The 18,903-nt window shown below is 31.0% G+C and overlaps 4 protein-coding genes across 4 annotated transcripts in view; 1 reads left to right on the forward strand and 3 right to left on the reverse strand.

Annotated features, from left to right (window-relative positions):
* The window catches only part of LOC149489955 (uncharacterized), a 216,607-nt gene that overhangs the window by 71,169 nt on the left and 126,535 nt on the right, over positions 1-18,903 (reverse strand). The window lies entirely within an intron of this gene.
* On the reverse strand, positions 991-3,586 carry LOC149489962 (uncharacterized). Its single transcript, XM_089714763.1, has 3 exons — positions 3,419-3,586; positions 2,462-2,724; positions 991-2,236 (listed from the first exon to the last, which is right to left on the reverse strand). The coding sequence occupies exons 1-3, from the start codon at positions 3,471-3,473 to the stop codon at positions 1,178-1,180; spliced, it is 1,377 nt and encodes a 458-aa protein (XP_089570889.1). The 5' UTR covers positions 3,474-3,586; the 3' UTR covers positions 991-1,177.
* Positions 4,574-6,521, reverse strand: LOC149489963 (uncharacterized). Its single transcript, XM_089714986.1, has 3 exons — positions 6,451-6,521; positions 6,042-6,316; positions 4,574-5,813 (listed from the first exon to the last, which is right to left on the reverse strand). Exons 1-3 carry the CDS (start codon positions 6,512-6,514, stop codon positions 4,761-4,763), a joined length of 1,392 nt encoding a protein of 463 aa, XP_089571112.1. The 5' UTR covers positions 6,515-6,521; the 3' UTR covers positions 4,574-4,760.
* Positions 12,138-17,179, forward strand: LOC149489964 (protein takeout-like). Its single transcript, XM_089714987.1, has 6 exons — positions 12,138-12,228; positions 14,097-14,239; positions 15,035-15,129; positions 15,712-15,845; positions 16,342-16,491; positions 17,007-17,179. Exons 1-6 carry the CDS (start codon positions 12,165-12,167, stop codon positions 17,159-17,161), a joined length of 741 nt encoding a protein of 246 aa, XP_089571113.1. The 5' UTR covers positions 12,138-12,164; the 3' UTR covers positions 17,162-17,179.

Genomic DNA, 18,903 nt, shown 5'->3' on the forward strand with positions numbered 1-18,903 from the left:
TTGTATATCTAATATCAATGAGTCGGATATATTTATCAGGTTGAACTCGTTGCCTTTTAATATGAGAAATTGTTCCGTTACTTACCGGTTGGGTTACCTGACGACATAATTGATTGAATAACATGGTTTTAATACATAGGTGCATCGTTCAGCATTAAAAAAGTAATAGAACCATGTTTTAGTATGGTACTTCTAAGTACATGATCGAGGTTTCCTATGTAAGTTTCCTGAACAGTCAAGAAATATAAGGACAAATATTCTAATCTTCGTTTAAATAAATGGATAATATGGATAATTACTATATATAGTAAAGACTATCTATGTACGTGACATTGGTCATTTGCGTCTATAAATAACATATTATGTTCTTAGTTTACAGCACATTTACCTAATGTTTAAAAATGGCACCATTATGAGGAGTAGAAATTTCATTTAATAGTTCTAGGAAATTATATTAGAACAGCGGTAAAGTTATGTAAGAAAGTAAATTTTAACTACTTTTAATTAGGGCTTATCAACATATATAGTGACGTTCTTGTCTTATTCATTCTAATTCAAAAGATTTCACTAATGCCTGAAAATGGAAAAGAATAAATCTCATGTTTTCAACAATATTTTTTGTATCTGTGATTACAATTTAGAGTGAGAAAAAAAAACAACCTTGTAATGGAAATACGACAAATATAATATCACATAATAGTATCTTATTAATAAATATTCAACTTTCTAAATCGATTTTAGAATGAATCCGAACATTTTTAATCCTGGTGCTAAGTACTTTAGTTCTTTCGATTTTTGTTTTTTGAGAATATTGAGATTAAATTGTACAGCTAAAAACCTAGATTTTTTTTGTAGCAATCTTTGTACATTTCAAATTGTATCCGGTGAGTACGTAATTTATAAATATTGAATATTACTAATTTGAGCCGTATATTTATTTACTTGCATTTGTTAAAATAAATCACAATTTTAAATTATAGCCCTACAAAACCAAATAATCTTCATTCAACTTTTACATTAACCTTGTTTACAATCCAATAAAATCAAGTTATATTAATATAATGCAATAAACATAAGTCAATAATTTACAAATGAAGCGTTAACTTCATTGGGATGTAGTCTAATCACTCTAACCATGTACTAATGGAAATTTAAAGCGTTATTTTTTTGGTACTAATTAAAAGTTAAAAAATTCATCTTCGTCATAAGGTTCTTCTTTGCTCTCTGATGCTATAAGAGTCGATAATTTGAGACCGCCTCCTTCTTGCATTTGATCTACCTTCGGTAATTCCTGCTTTATCATTTCTTCAACATTGATTTTATTCAGTTCTTGCTGTACTTTTTCTTTAATAGGTGTCTCTAAGGCGTCCATGATTTGGTAACGAAGTAAATTAGGCAGAATGTTTACTACTAATTCGACAACGTAGTCAATAGTACCCGCTCCGTCGAAACGTACTTGGATATTACCAACTTCGAGGTCTAGATCTCTGAATTCCGGTTTTTCTCTTGTATCGAGTGGCTGTGCTAAAATGACTCTACCACTTATATACTCTACAGAAAACGACGCACTACCAGCTCTTGACATTAAACCGCTTATAGCTGATATATCCCAATGAGTTGTGCCTTCTAGTTTTTGCGTACCAATTTCGAAATCAGCTATAGCAGTATTTTTTTCCATCATCAAAGTGATATTACCGACTCTGTGGAACGAAGATATTCCTGTGACCCAAGTGTTAGATAGAGTAACTGTGAAAATGCTGACTGTGGTGTTATAATCTTGAATTTTATAGGGGTCCATTTGCAGATCTCTAACCTTTTTCCTTGCGTCAGCTATAACCATATCTAAAGGAGATATAGAGTTCGGGAATTGCATGTCACCCGCTACTTCGTCAAGCTTCTTGTTTATTTCTTCTCTCGCCTTAGTGTATGCTTCCTTGAGAATGTATGGTTTGATAGAATCAAACAGGAACGTTCCCATTGAGTTCACAACACCCTGCAACATTCCACCCAAGAAACCTGCATTTTGGAAGTCCATGGCAATATTGGTAAAGCCTATATCGATGACAATATCTTGAGCTCTTATTTTCCCATCTCTTTCCACTCCAAGATTCGCTTTAGCTGTTATTTTAATTCCAGTTACATCTACCGTGAATGGACCTTGCACTTTGCTCAACCAAGTTGCCATCGTGTAGTTACCGCGTGCTTGAAGTTTGTCTATTGCAATCGCTGCGTGAACCTGGAATTATTGCATAGAGTTTTAATAAAGTGAATGCGCTTTAGCACGAAGTGCATAATTATAAAACTAAATAAATAAAATGAATGTGTGAAAAATTTTTGCAATCTTGAAAAGTAAGGTTTATTGGATTGGCCTTGGTGACATCACTCGTTAAGTATTTGTTTACGAGTTGTTTATACACGAAAGGAAAAATAAATAAATAGTAAATACGTATGAAAAACCCACCTCCATAGCACCCATTTCAGCGTCTACATGCAAAATGCGAAATTTGCTAATACCATAGACAGCTGTATTCTTGAAATACATTGTTCCAAGTGAAATTGACTGTTTCATGTCTGGCACATGGTAAGGTTCTGGTATCTTAGCTCCGGGCAGACCGACTGGGTTTGGTTTTTTGAAATGCTCCAGCACTTGCAGTATGTATTCACTTATTTTTTCCTCACCCTCTGCAAGCTTGGATACCGTTGTCGTTTCGATGTGAGAGGCATCTGGAAAATTCAAAAAATCATTTAATATGTTATACTTCATAAGTCTTAAAATAGTTATTATTACCTTTTTTATAAGTAATTTTTACTTAAACTTGTAAAGAGTAGTTTACGTCATACTGAACATTTCATTATTTTTATTAATTTAAAAAACCTTAAGGCCATACTTATATTTATTTTGATTATTGCCAATGTGTTTTTCAATGTACACTATTTATACAAGTTATTGTGCCCAAAGGCTTGCGTTCTCTTAAAACTGTGTTATTCGAAACGTATTAAATTACGAGTAGGTATGTTTTGCATTCTGAACGTATGCATAATGTTCAATATGCGTTCAATAGATCATAATAAAGAGACAAGAATGTTTTTTTTTAGCTTTTTCACTTTCTATTTCGACGTGCTTAAGAAATATTTTTATTAATGTAATATCCATATAACCGCATATACGGCCATTAGATTTTTTGCTCTACATGTCCTTATTGAAGATGTTGAATGGTTGATGTGAATGCAATCTAGAATAAGATCAAACATTTAAGACGGAATCACAACTTCTTACGCTAACCGAGCTGAATAAAGTCTAAAGTTCTATTTATCTAACTTATGGTCCATCCGTCACGTTGGTAAAAACAAAACACGCTTAAAATCGAATCTTGGCGATTAAATCCAACACCAAATCTAGATTCACATTGTAACACACCTTCACTGCTTCCAAAAGTAAACACGAAGCACAGAATCACAAATTTTAACCACATTTTTCCAATTTTAGAGAACTTCCTGCGATGAATGAACACCCCGACTACGCGGGTCAGAGTTTATCACTTGTCAACTATTTCGCTGGATCGTCAAATCAATTCTGAGTAATAGCCATTGGTTGGCCCCTCGTTATCTTATTGTTTTGTTTGTTATAACCATAGTATTTACCACATGCTGACAATACTATTTGTTACCGTTGCAATATTTGTTTTGCAAATAATTAGCTTTTAAAAAACAGGATTCGTAATTACCTATTAAATTTACAATGATGTTATTAAGTAAAGGTGTCATAATAGGATTAGGCTCTATGTAAGATTTGCTTATTTTAAATTGTATTTGAGGGAGTATCTGATGTGCATGCCCGTTTTGGTTTTCAACCATATGATAATGCTATATTTTTGAAAGCTGATTGATTTTGTTTTTTTTTGGTTAGCGTTGTGACGTCTTTGTAAACTTAAGTACATTAAGATATTTCATATTATGTATATTATACTGATTCTAATGTTTTATTTTAATGCCATCTAGTTGTGACCACTGAAAAAAGGCTGTAAATTTTAACTATAAAGTACAAGTAGTACCTAGGTATATAACTTTACTCTCCATGTTCTTTTATAATGTTTATTCTAAGACAGCCTGGAGCGGCATTTAAGAAAATTATTTATTAATTCATTGCTGTACATACCTATGCAGTATTAGCATAAAAATTATCTACTATATAAAAATAAGTCGGGTTTTCCTTCCTGACGCTATAACTCCAGAACGCACGAACCGATTTCCACGGTTTTGCATTCGTTGGAAAGGTCTCGGGCTCCGTGAGGTTTATAGCAAAGAAAAGGTGCCTCTGGTGGCGAAACGGAGTCCCGGTTTGCTAGTTATAATGATAAAGTTCATGTTAATCTATTCATAGAGGATACAAAAAGGATTATTATTAATATAAATAAACAAGTGATCCATTTGCTTCGTATACACATACGATATAATATCTATACGAGTAAAAAATTGTAACACCTCTAATCAAAAGACTTTCATTTCATTAATTAACAATTTACTATTTATTAAAACAATAATAAACATTTGTCATTTTTTATAAATAGGACTTTAATAGATTCTACTTAACGTTAACTTAAAATACATAAAGATAACATTGTATTTCATATAATTTAAAACTAGGTTCCTGCCTATGGACGTAGATAACTTATTAAGTAATAACCAACGCCTCTGCGTCAAAAAGAGCAAATATTACTCGTAGCGTAATAACTCAAATAAAGCTATATAATTAATACAGTTTAAAAATTAAAAAAGTCATCTTCATCGTATCTTTCATTTTTATCAACAGGAAATAATTCACACGGATTAAAGCCATTTCGTTGTAATTCGTACATTTTTGGTAAATTTTCTTTAATCATATCCTCTACATCAATTTCATTAAATTCTCTTTGTATCTTCATCCGTATGGGGTCCTCTAAAGAATTCATTATTTGATTTCTTAATAGATTCGGTAACATATTTATTGAGAACTCTGTAATATAATCAAATGTCCCTGCTCCATCAAACCGTATTTGTAAATTGCCAAGGTCAACATCCAGGTATCTGAATTGAGGTCTTTTTCTCGTATCCAGCGGTTGACCTAAAATTATTCTAGCCCTTATATAATCTATTGTAAAAATTGCAATTCCATATCTTGATAACATTCCTTTTAACGTATATACATGAAAATTAGTAGATCCACGTATCTCTTGGGTACTTATATCAAAATCAACTATTAAAGTATTATTATCCATCATAAAAGTTGTATTTCCAATACGATAAAATGAGGACAGACCGACAAGCGACGTCCCGTTTAAAGCGACATTAAAAACGCTTACTGAAGTATTATAATCATCGATTATTAAAGGGTCTTTATGAAGTGCAATCATTTTCTTCCTTGCATGTATCATTACCATATCAACAGGTGATATTGAGTTAGGGAATTGTATAAAAACATCCAGCTCTTCTAGCTTTTTGTTAACTTCTTCTCTTATTTTCGTATACGCATCTTTTAGAATATAAGGTTTAATGGTATCGAATAGAAACGTCCCGAGCGAGTTAAATAATCCTTGCAATACAAATGCCAAAATTCCAGAATTTTCGAATTGTACGTCTATTTTCTTGAATGCTATATCAATGGAAACGTTTTGAACCCTTACTCGCCCGTCGGTTTCTACTCCAAGTGTCGCTAGACCAGTGGCCTTGATGCCCTCGACATCAGCTGTGTAGTTCCCAGAATAAGTTTTTAACCAAGTGTGCAAGCTGTAGTTGCCATGTGCATGTAGTTTGTCAATTCCTAATATCGCTGTTCCCTGAAATGCACATAGATTAAATCAGATAAATAAAATTATGTGTTAAAAAATATGTGTACAAAATTAAGCTATTAAACTATTTGGTAACGTTCTGTACGATTATTCTATATTTATCGAAGTATTGAACAGAACGCTATAGTGTTAAATTTTATCATAGAATTATGAATAAGAACTTATTTGTATATTTATCGCTCATTATAGCTAGTTCATTAATTAAATAAATCTCACCTGCATGGCAGAAGCTTCTACATTCACATATAATAAACGAAATTTACTTATTCCAAGCACTGCAGTATTCTTAAAAGCAATGGAGCCACCAAAAGTTAAATACTGTTTCATATCTGGGACATGATATGGGTCTGGTATATTTGCTCCTGGAAGTCCTACAGGATCTGGCGATTTGAAATGCTCTAAGACTTCCATAATATATTTAGATAAATTTTCTTCTTCGTCGAAAATCTTTGTTTTTGTGGCAGATTGACAGACCTGTGATGAAACATCTTCTGTAATTTTAAGAGAATACTTTATAACCAATGTCTTGAATATTTGGAGTTAGTTAGTTAAAGATTGAGAAATATTTTTACTGGAATATTAAAAAATGATTCAACGTAAGTTTATAGGTAATTTTAGTAAGCACCTTCACAGTTTCCAGGTCGGATTTTAATACAAACGATACAAATAATAATTATCTGGGTCCACATTACGCAAAACACTTCACAATACTAAATACAAACCGTGAACCTTATAAATTTGTGAGAACAGAGGTCAGCTTATCGACAATTGAATTGACGAGGGAATTTTTATCAAATCCGATTTCTACAACATATAGCCAATAGCGAGCGAACTCCCGGGAAAACCAAAAATTTCAAATTTCGTTAAACCTGAAGGATTATAACAAAAAGTTCTATAAAAAGCTGACAGGAAGAACATAGCAATTCAAAGTTTCAAAATAAGGGCAAAAAATGACATTAAACCTTCCTTAATATTTTTTTTTTTGATATAGGCATTCGTAAAAAAGTAATGTTGAAGAATTCAGCTACCGTAACATTGTTGTTCTATATGAAATCGTGGATAATGGTAAAAAAAAATGAACGAATGAGTATCATCTCCTCTATACATTAAAGAGATATCTAATATCTAATATAAATATCTAATCTAATATATATTATAAAGGCGAAAGTTTGGAAGGATGTATGGATGTATGGATGTTTGTTACTCTTTCACGTAAAAACTATTGAACCGATTACAATGAAATTTAGCACACATATAGAGGGTAACTTGGATTAACACATAGGATATTTTTTATCCCTGAAATGGGAACTATGCGGGTTTTCCTTTGCAAACGCGGGCGAAGCCGCGGGCGGAAATCTAGTTTATTATATATAATCAATAATTCAGCAGTGATTATATAGTACATTAAAAAAAAGGAAAAAGTGTTCCTTAATTGTATTTACTTCAAGAGTATAAGAAAAAAGCTCTTGACAATATTTGGATATGATATGCTGAGTAATAGTTTTTATCCCGGAAATGGGAACTATGCGGGTTTTCCTTTGCAAAAGCGGGCGAAGCCGCGGGCGGAAATCTAGTTTATTATATATAATCAATAATTCAGCAGTGATTATATAGTACATTAAAAAAAAGGAAAAAGTGTTCCTTAATTGTATTTACTTCAAGAGTATAAGAAAAAAGCTCTTGACAATATTTGGATATGATATGCTGAGTATATGTATAATTAATTAGTAATTTTCTAAAAAATGTTCATCTCTTATTACAAGTCAGACACATACACACATACACACACACTTACTTTCGCATTTATACAGGGTGTCCCACTGTTGGAAATTGGTATACTCAGCTCAAAGGAGTTAATAGTTTTGCATACGCTGAACTGTACGTAAAAAATACTTATAAAATTCCAGATGCAGTTTTTTTTCAAATAGATGAATTCTTAAAACTCTATGTGTACACCCCTAACAAGCAACCCGCCCCGCTTTGCTACCAGCACGTGACCTATCGTTTAAGATTATGTTTTCATAGACAAAATGCTCACATTAGCGAAGCGGTATATGCCGGCTGCGCGAAGCTAGAGAAGAAAACATTAGCAAAATTTTTTTGATGTAATTTTGTTGTTTAAATATTTTTTACGTGATCAGTGTATGCAAGAATACAAGTCCCTTCGCGCTTAGTATACCAATAGTGAGTGTATAGTGTATATGTACAGTACGGATAGTTATGTTAGGAAAAAAATATACCCGCATCGCTCTGAGATTAATAAAATCTGATTAGATTTTTTTATACACAAAAATATTAAATTATGTTTAAAAAGAGTGTTTTAATTGATTCCTTCCAAAAAAACTCCTCAATGTTCGAAATTATTAAACGTGAATTTTACAAAAAAATATATTGTAAATTAATAAAATGGTAATGTTCACGAAAACTACTAGGTACCGAAAAATCTAAAACATTACAGATTTAAATGCTATGTGGTCTATTTCTAGTTTTAGTCTAATTAATAGATAATTTTTGCTGACCTTAGTAGGCGTAAATATTTATAAATTATTTAAATAGAAGTGAACATTAATGACGTTCTCTGCTATATTTTTTCCTTCTAATTGTTTGAAACTAAAAGGGAAGTGATAACGAGTTCATAATTTAACTATCTTATCTGAATCTCCAGCGCCCTTGCTTCTGTGGTTCGCGTGTGAGCTTTACAGCCTATAGAGTATAGAGGTCATCGTTTAGATACACCCTCTGAAAATTAATATTTTATTTTAATAAGGAAAAATGCATTTCTTAGAATCAAGAGTTTTCGTCGTTTTTAGGAAAGTCAGGTAAAAAGTTTCTTTCGCATATAAGGCTATATCCTTATATATCGAATTTATCAAACTAAGCTATATTTAAATTTATACATTTATTATATGCCAGTAAAATTTAGTTCAAACTAATGTTTGTTCAAACAATGGCATATTGACCGGATATAAGGTAGCAAGTCAGTTGATAGCTGTATTTAGTCAAACGATTATTTGTATAATCAATCTTGTATATTATCTAAGACTAGCTGTTCCCCGCAGTTTCACCCGCATTGCTCCCCTCCTGTTGTTCTTAGCGTGATGATATAATATAGCCTATAGCCTTCCTCGATAAATGGGCTATCTAACACCGAAAGAATTTTTCAAATCGGGTCAGTAGTTTCTGAGATTAGCGCGTTCAAACAAACAAACTCTTCAGCTATACTAGAAATAGTATTAAAAGTATAGATGTAGGTAAGTGGGTAAAGAGTATAAGTTATTCTAAATGTATGGCGTATTCTGAACGCGTGGCATGCAGTGGATTGGTAATTAATATTAAGTTCGTATACATATCACACTCGTGTTTTATAAGCGATGATGATAGCTTGGCATTTTTCCATGTTCTGTTTTCTGATATTATGTAATTCTCTATTAACCAAGTATCGTTTTTATTCTATAATTTAAAAGGAGTAGGTAGTGATTTTGGTAATAATATGTTATGTGAACGAACTTTGGTCTAATATATGCACAATATAAGAGATAATTTGACATATTCAGACCTTGTCCTTGAATTTGAATAATGTAAACTTTATCAAATTTTAAATGGGATCACATCGGCTATATTTAGATAGTAAAGTGTTATCGTATTAGGTAAGTCTGACTTGAAGGAAGCGAATAAAATTTATTCCATATACTCACTGAATTACACTCAAATAAATAAGTTAAATAAATATTATAAAATTAGTGCATTAGATAGGAAACTACAAAGCTTCAGTGGATAGGATCGGCGCTAGATGCATAGGGTTGTCACTTGTCAGAATTTTTTTGGAATAATGTTTGCAATAAATATGAAAAACCTTCTCAGTATTATTCTCAAGCCATTTTACATAACTAATGGATATTGATTAATTATATAGCATTATGCTTGATCTGTCATCTATTTAAACATGTGAAGGTTGTCGTTGAATGGTTTATTAATCTTGACCTAAAAACTATGAGGAGTCTATCGAGATCTAGAACCTAGATCCTTAGCACTAGAAGCTGTCAATGTTGAACTATACATACTAAACTTAGTCCTCATAATAGTGATAAAATACCCGAAGCAATATTATAAAAAGTAAAATGAAGGTAGGTTTGTGTAATTAAAATTTATAAAATACTAAACTAACATAGCTAAAATACTAACTGACATAGTGGACTTCGCACAGCCTCGTGAATTTTTTGAATATGTATGATTTGTTTGTATTTTTCCGATATTATAATAGTTATTAGAAACGGAGATTATAAACTTTGGACAACCCTTCTTGGCATAGTTTGTTGAACGTCATCTCATGTGAAAAATACTTCACATTACTAGCAATTATTTGCGAGTGATTTGAATTGATTTCCTGACCTATCTATTAACATGGCGAAGAAGACCTGCATTGATATTTTTTGGAAGAAACATTTGGAGGTAATCTGGCCAAACAACTTGAATATGTTCCAAAGGAAAATAAGGAAGGTATTTTGTAGGTATACCTCTTGTAAAATGTCTAGAATTAGCTTCAAAGTTTCCTTCTAGTTGAATTAATTATTAAAACTTTGTACTAAATTATGACGCTAATTAAATTTTTAATATATAAAAATTCAAAGAATCAAGGAAAAATGCACTTAATGGCTTCTATGCTGTTTAAGGTCATACTGAAAAAAATGGTGGATTAATATTATAGAGATAATTTTAAGGATTTACGTATAGTCAACTGGAATAAACAATATATTCTATGATTTACCGAAGTTGAAGACTGAGATATACTTTTATCATAAAAAAGGAAGCTTAAAAAGCTCTAAAATATAATATATTATACCACCTTGCACTATAAATTGAATTTGGAGTTAATAACAATATGCCTAAACAATGTTTAGATGTAAAAAAATGTAATCATATCATTGAATAGAAAAAAAAAGATATTTGCATTAAAATAGTTATGAATTTATGAATATAATACTTACATATATAATATATTTCCTACACAAGTAATTTTACGTAAAAAATGTTTAAAATATGTATTTCATGGTTATAAGATTGATGCTTTTTATATTTCAGTAATTATTACATTTAATTTACACATCCGTCTTGTGACGTCATAAAACGTAAATCTAGCATAGATTTTAATTAAGATTAATAACAAATAATAATTGGTTTGGTTAAATAGTCAATAAATTTATTGTAATTTTTCTTAGAAATGTGTACAGCTGTTTATAGCGATCATAATTTGATAAATATCTGCTAAGAATAATACTGGATAATAGAAAAAATATTGTACCTAACAATTCAAATCAATTATTATACATATCTTTTGTAAATACAAATTTTATCGTGTGTCTCGTGGAATACATATATAAAAAGCCATGGAGCAGGAGAGAAGCACAGTGTATTTGATAAAAAAATTCATTAATCGTTGAATGATTTTTGGCGAGAGTAGGGTACTTTTTAATTCGAAAAGCTCACAAAAATAAGTCTTCTCGGGCAGAGCTAAGGCGGCTAGCAATGACTAACTACAAAACGCAACTTGTAAGTACTAGGAGAAAAATACAAAATTTTGGTAAAAAAAATTAAATCTTTCGCATTTGCCCTTGCCATCAGGATGTATTGCAATTAAATGCTTGAAAATGTATCTGTCCAAAGTATTACAGTAAGGAAAATATCGTTTTATTTCAGGCATCCATGAAGGATCCTGTATTCTTATTTTTGATCACTATTCATCAAAATTTTGTTAAGTGAGGTTCTCCTCCAATGTATATTTTGGTCTAAATAACCCATGCCCTGTTGAAACACGTGCTACATATATATAAAACTGGATATATGAGTGTGTTATTTATAGAAAATAGAAGAAGATTACTTCTTCCATTGCTGGGAAATAATAAAAGTGAAGTAATAAAAGAAAAGCAGTCATTAGACATTTTCTTTTCGAAGTTACATATACATTTTACAATTTTTATAGCGCTTATCTCCATTCATACATTTCAGTCAGTCTTATCAAGATATTTTACTTACATTACGTGTACATGGCTTGAGATAGTTTTTAATTCCACACCATAAGGATATTCCGGAATAAACTTCCCAAAGACAAAAAAATTACAATGTGGACATTTCGGCGTGATGATACAGCACCCTTTCACGGTATTTCCTCCTAATTATTTAAACAAACGAATCAAAAGGCATTCATTTGTCCCATTTTTTGTTGAACCGCGGATTTTAGCGTGATCGTCACCTTGATACTTAATTCTTCACGTCAGGTATATAATGTATCATACGGTATGAGGGATTATAGTTGGCAGTAGACAGTCAAGTCAATCATACACAATGTTTCGTGGTCTCTTCTTGGTGTTTTATTGTTTAATTAACAATGTATTCTCGGTGCCTTTGCGTGAGTATTCTATATTATTTATAATATGAAATAAATTATTAGGATATCTGTAATAATTTACGATTTTAATAGTGTTATGGGAATTTTATGGGAGTCAATGTAGTAGTGTATGGGATTTGCTATGAAAATTTACTTAACATTTTAAATTTAAGAAATTGAAGTTATTATTATAATTATATGTATAAATATTTTTTTAAGAAATCTAATCATTCAACATCATCGAAGAAGGAAGAAAAATATAAGAATCCTTTAAATTCTATGAAAAATGGCGGCTCATTGATATGCATAATGTGATGGTTTTATAAATACTGCCTGTGCAGTTTCACCCGCTGATAAAACTGAAATAGAAAAAAATAGAGATAAAGCCCTCTTCAAAAATACTTTAAATATAGGGAAAGCTTACCATGTCACATCTAGCTTCTAGCATAGTAGCTTTTATCTGGATATATTGATAGTCGAGTAAATAATTTCTAAGTAAATTTATTATATTATTATTATACTAAAAAGTTTTTGAGGCCAAATCCTTTGAATAGCATATTATTATAATATAAATAGCATTTAAAAATACGCAAATTCCACACAAACGCACTAACAGGCTACATGCATACATAATTTAATTATAAAAAAGATAATAATTAACAATTTTACATAATAGAGGTCAGAGTAGAAGAGTGCCTTCAATTTGATGTATTCCAGTGGAATAATAGCGATCTGTGCATGAGGCGACCTTCGGAATTGTTTAATTTATTATTTTATTAAAAAAAAAATAGAAAATTTAACTAAAGTGTATCATCTTCGTGATTAGAATAAATTTGTATAATGGTGCATTGCTAGATCAAGAACATTCTTTCGTGATCTTTGTAAAGGAAACTCGGATTCAATATTGTTCCGTATTAGTACACGGTATGGAATCTTTTCGAACTAATAACTACGAATGAATCCTCTAGCCTGTTTACACTAAAATAATTTTACATACTGGGGTTAGAATGAGCATTCGCTCGTTTGAATTAAATGCACCGTAAGTGAAATATTGTTACATATAGAAAATTCGATGTGCTACGAAATTGTAGAGACTTTTATATTAATGAAAATGTCTGTCACCTTCAAAAATCAAATCCCTTTTGCATTAAAAATTTAAAAAGAAAAATATGTTTAAAGATGGGATTTTCTAATCAAAAATTCCCCTTGCTTATGAAAGAAAAGCGAAAGAAAATTAATATATCTTGCTTTCTCTACAACGGAAATCTACTCCGTACAATTGAAAGTATATATTTGTTATTATCACTTAATAATGTGTTTGGTATACAAATGCTTTATTATTCAGTCACAAGCGATCAGTTGTCAGTGTGTGTGTAATTTTGTATTACGTGCAGAAAATGCAAGTATGCAAGAATCATTGATATTAACATTGAGAGAGATTATTAACAGAATGCACACAAAATTAACGATCTTGATGAATTCCTATTAAAAATTGAAATTAAGTAAATATCAAAGTTTTTGTATTTTGTCTAAAACAACTAAAATTATACGTAAGACGAGCTTTTTGCCCGCAGCTTCGCCCGCGTAGTCAAAGTCAAACCCGCACCCAGTTCTCGTGTGATTTTCAGTATAAAAACTATCTGAATATTTTAATCTAAGTTACCAAACTTTCGCATTTATAATGTTAGTAGGATGATGACGTGCTTCAATTAAGAATAATTTTACTGAACAGATCTTTCTGCCCGATATGCGTTTTAATATCGTTTTCATGATAGGGCATCGAAAGATTGGTTTTAGAGATCGGATTGGTAAAAACCGTTTACTAACTACATTTAGTAGTAAGTCTAAAATATCATTTATTTATTTCTAATAAAAATTTGTATTTACAGCGGATTACATGAAAGTCTGTAAGCGTGACCAAAGCACCATCAATGAGTGTGTCAAGAATTCCATCGAGAGCCTTCGCCCGAACCTCATAGCTGGTATCCCGGAGATCAATGTGCCCAGTATCGAACCGTTTTACATTACTGAGGTAAGACTTAATAAATAAAACTATTAATACGAATTTTAAAATTTCAACCTGTAACATTGATGATTCAATTGTATCTTTTAGTTAAAAAGATATAGTAGATATTTTAAAAAAATATACGCGCCAAATTGAGAACCTCCTCATTTTTTTTGAAGTCGGTTGAAAAAAATCGATCATAACTGAGTCATAAATCTTGCTCGATTTTAACGTTAAACTACCTACAGGGTTGAAAATTGACTGACTAGAAATTCAATATACGGATTATGTTTTTAATGAAACTTCTTATATAAGTAAAATCCGGGCAGACTATAACACATAAATGCTCGATTTTACGCATTGTTTAAGATGGTTAATAACTATAAAAAATTGTACCTTTTTGAGGAAAACGAATATAAGCCAAAGTAGACATTTTTTGCTCGTTATTCTAATAAACCAGCTGTGAAATGAAACTAAGTTTTATTTAAAAAATGCAATTATAATGTTAATGAAATGTGTTTTTTTGTATGTAGAGCAAAGTTTATTATCAACGTCATTCTCATGTTTTATCTTAATAAAATCTTAATATCAGGTAAATCTTACATATGATTAAATTTTTTGTAATAGATAATAAGAAGTTAAAAGGATATTAATTCAGTTTTTTACTTATCACGTAACGATTTATTTTTAAACTAACGATAATTACGTGCATAAATAAATTCGACTCTTGTTTTTTTTTAAATGAGAACTTAACATGAAGATAAAATTAGGTTAGTAGGTGTGTATGTTACCATTTATGTATTTATATTTTTATAATTTTAGGTGGTTGCCATAAATGGTGAATTGGCTCCACTGAAGGCTTCCGCAACAAATGTCAAAGTTTCAGGCGCCGGCAATTTCTCTATTAAGAGCTTGGAGTAAGTACAAACATTCTATCATCATAATGGAAACATAATTAATAATTGTATATAATTCCATACTGAGTGACTGGTTAAATCATAAAAATACACAATTTGTATTGGCATTGCCTTAACAATAAATAAAAAGCACGAATGTAATGATAGGCGCATAGTGCGCACTTAAATTTGTAGAGACAGCTTTGCTTCTATATTTATTTAGGAGTCTTAAATGTTAATCTTTAACAATACTTTAAACATCATATACATACATTAAATTGACGGAATAATTACTTAAAAAAAAATATTATCTCTTCATGGGGAATAATTTCCCATTTTAATTTGATCTGACCAGGAAAAGTGTTTACGACTTTCTTTAATTACTAGGTTCAGTCCTGTAAACAAACGTTTATGAAAGCCATATTACACTACGTTTTCCAAATGCTGTAGGCTGTATGCTAAGGTTTAATTCAAACACATCTACTTTCTCCTTCAACAATCTTTAAAGCATCTCTTAATTAGCCTGACTGCTCTTGCTACAATCCTCTGGCATAACATTGTTACACTTAATTTACCAAATATAACACTAGTATTGTTTTTCAGCCTTGACTTGGAAACATACACGATTCGTGCCCGTGTCCGCTTCCCCCTGCTTCACTTGGAGGGCAACTACAAGATGGACACCCAGATCCTCGTAGTACCACTTAAAGGAGAGGGAAATGTTTACGCTGATGCAGGTAATTGCTTTTACTTTTTTCTCATCTATCGTATAAAGGTTAAATAACATTTAATTAATACTGTTTATTAAATTTTCTGTAAAGGTTAGACTTAATATATTTAGGCCAGCTGATAATGTCTCTGATAGTCTATAAATATTCTAAACAGAACATATCACGAAGTTGTGAAATCATCTTGTATTGTAATTTTTTTACAAATATGTTTCTGAATTTCATATTGTGTATTTCTGAATAACATTATGGTATTGTATGAAAATAGATTTCTTTAAATGTTTGATCACTTAACACATAATTGAGATTATAACATTAAGCGTTCAACGATTTGGTAGAAATCTCATTTCATTTCTTTTCTTCTCTTTTTTTCATTTCTTTCAGTTCTTACAAAGTTTAATTTTCCTGTAAGTATGTACTTATAGGAAAATTAAACTTTGTAAATTGTATTAAATTTTGAAATAAAGTTGTAATATACATATATTAACAAAACGACTATTTTCAGTGAAATGCGACGCAGATATCGAACTAAAGAGCAAGATTTACAATCGCGATGGAAAGCAACACATCAAATTCACGAGTTTGAACGTTAAGTTGAGCCTTAAGGACTATAAAATTCGTCTCACTGGACTCTTTAATGGAGACAAAGCGCTGGGTAAGTCAATAAGAAAATTTTGATAATTATCGGTTTTGATATAACTCTTTAATTGAACTATATCTTCTACTATAAAATATACGCCATAAGCTTGTGAGTTGTACCAACAATTTATACGAAGTGTTTTATTGGATTTCGTCAAAACAGCTAGTGTGTTGCCACCTTCTAAAAAATTTACTTCAATCGATTTAAAAAATAAACTGTATTTCCCGTAAATTATTTTAATATTTTTTGACGACTGACGCTATTCTATATTTTCTATATTATAAAGGTTTTGTAACCCTCAAAGTGTGTTTAGTAAACAGATAAGGTTGCTTTAAGAATTTTAAGATATAAAAGACTTTTACGGATTTTAAACATGATTCATCCATTATTCTATTTATCCCGACGATTCTTTAGTATTCGCGGGAATACACCACTCTTGAAAATCCGTCTAAAAGGCTTTAATTTCTAAAATGTAAACTTGCATAAAATGAAACACAAGAAATTGATATAATTTTATTATAATTAAACAGAGGAAGCTACAAACGAAGCGATCAACCAGAACCGTGGAGAATTCTTAGAAGCAATGAAACCATACCTCGAGAAGACGGTCGCCAAAGTGTTGTTGGATTCCGCCAATAAGATCGTCCACCCCTTGCCTTTAGAAGACTTGTTCCCTATGCCTTGAATAAATGTTAATTAAATATATCAGTGTTTCTTTTCGTATGTGATTTAACCTTATTCAAGTATTTATTTAGGTCTGATAGATAATTATAAGGATTTGCTAATGCTTCAATGAAAGAAAAAAAATCTAATAATGCTCTGCGCTTTATTTTCGTGCGTAACTGGTACCACACTGGTAGCTTCATTCCTACTCTAAAATACTACAACTTGAAGGATGTAAAAGGAATTTGTTCCTCTATACTTAATCTAGATTATTAAATACAATGAAATCTGTTCAGCTGTTCCGATTTTCAGAAAGTGCGCAAACAAACATACATAGAAATAGAAACACATACACGACACGAAAAATATAATTCACACTGCTTAGCACACAGAAGAAAAGTGATGGTCAACAATTGCATACATTCCTACATGAACCTTGATAACATTTTCTAATTACTCGATAGCGGATTTGTACCAAGCATCCTACGACCCTTCCGTTGGCTCAGCGGACGCGGTAATCACAGTGCCGGTTAAGAAACGTTATGTTTTAAAACATTTAATAATAGTGCTATAAGTTATCCTTACATCGGGGGAAGTTCTGAGAAATATGACTCCCTTTTTACGAAATAGAGCTATTTCGTAAACTATTTAACGCTTTGTATATGGTGTTTTAACTGTGATAAAATCTATATTCTATAGGTACTCAAATCAGTACTTATTGTTCTTACTTAGTGTAGACAGCGAGGTAGAAAGGAAAGGTTATATTTAGAACCTCATTATAGTATCTACTATAATATTACCATTTTTAACTTATCGAAATCGAATCTCGATAATGATGTAATTATCAGTGAAATTAATACCTACAACAAAACAAAAAACATCATTACAAATTTCATCCAGTTCTGCAAATCATACATAGAGTATCCAATTTCCACAATTTTCATCCAAAACACATAAGTCACACACAAATCCCTACAATAGAAATGAGTCGTGTTACAGCGATTGCGAAAATGCATCTTCACGGTATTAGTTAGGAGCACGGTGGCTCGCCTTGACCAGCTTGCGTCATGTGGGGGAAACGGAATTAATGTCATACCCATATCCCGGTATTGGTGAAAGGAATGCATTAATAACACTCAAATTGTGACTATAGCTTGGGGAAAATTGTAAAGGACAGTTTTAGTTTTAGCAATTAATTGGTAAATCTATAACTCTACGACGACGACTAATAATGTATTGTTCAAAAGATTTAGATGGTGCTAATGTCCACAGATTAAATAGAAACTATCTGTGACTTTTCCGATGAAGCGGCTTTTGTATATGTTTTAGAATATTATATTTTTACATCCAGAGGAGTTCTAAATTATCAAGTTCATCACTTACTAATTTAACTATTAGGCAATGCAAATTTGGAATTTGTTACTTATGCTCTTTTTCTGGATTGGTTTTCTTTATTGGTATACACTTAAGCGTCTCCTAATATAAAGGATTTTACTTGGGATTTTAGAATAAATGACAATATATGATTGCCATTTTACTATTACAATAGTTGCCTAACTTTCAATCCTCTAAATATGAACACAGAGCTGATTAATTGGTGTTATTTCGAGATAAAAATATTACTTGCTTTGAAATCCGTGTTGGTAAATTATAGGCAATGGATATACTCGTATAGCCATATAATATTACGAGCAATTGGGAAATTGTAGCCCAGATATTGTATGCTAGATTTGTAGTTTGGTTGTATGAATATTATTATTAGTG

Source organism: Colias philodice, chromosome 3 (assembly GCF_061535455.1).
Source record: "Colias philodice isolate Cphi_HAF_F1 chromosome 3, ilColPhil1 Martin Lab GWU primary, whole genome shotgun sequence".
Taxonomy (NCBI): domain Eukaryota; kingdom Metazoa; phylum Arthropoda; class Insecta; order Lepidoptera; family Pieridae; genus Colias; species Colias philodice.

Excerpts from the sequence above, each read along its gene's own strand:
- LOC149489962 (XM_089714763.1), bottom strand. The coding sequence starts at position 3,473 with ATGTGGTTAAAATTTGTGATTCTGTGCTTCGTGTTTACTTTTGGAAGC. Across the intron at positions 2,725-3,418 it reads TACTTTTGGAAGCAGTGAAG|ATGCCTCTCACATCGAAACG; the intron begins GTGTGTTACAAT and ends TGAATTTTCCAG. Across the intron at positions 2,237-2,461 it reads CTGAAATGGGTGCTATGGAG|GTTCACGCAGCGATTGCAAT; the intron begins GTGGGTTTTTCA and ends CAATAATTCCAG.
- LOC149489964 (XM_089714987.1), top strand. The coding sequence starts at position 12,165 with ATGTTTCGTGGTCTCTTCTTGGTGTTTTATTGTTTAATTAACAATGTA. Across the intron at positions 14,240-15,034 it reads AACCGTTTTACATTACTGAG|GTGGTTGCCATAAATGGTGA; the intron begins GTAAGACTTAAT and ends TTATAATTTTAG. Across the intron at positions 16,492-17,006 it reads TAATGGAGACAAAGCGCTGG|AGGAAGCTACAAACGAAGCG; the intron begins GTAAGTCAATAA and ends ATAATTAAACAG.
- LOC149489963 (XM_089714986.1), bottom strand. The coding sequence starts at position 6,514 with ATGTGGACCCAGATAATTATTATTTGTATCGTTTGTATTAAAATCCGA. Across the intron at positions 6,317-6,450 it reads CCGACCTGGAAACTGTGAAG|AAGATGTTTCATCACAGGTC; the intron begins GTGCTTACTAAA and ends TTAAAATTACAG. Across the intron at positions 5,814-6,041 it reads TAGAAGCTTCTGCCATGCAG|GGAACAGCGATATTAGGAAT; the intron begins GTGAGATTTATT and ends TGTGCATTTCAG.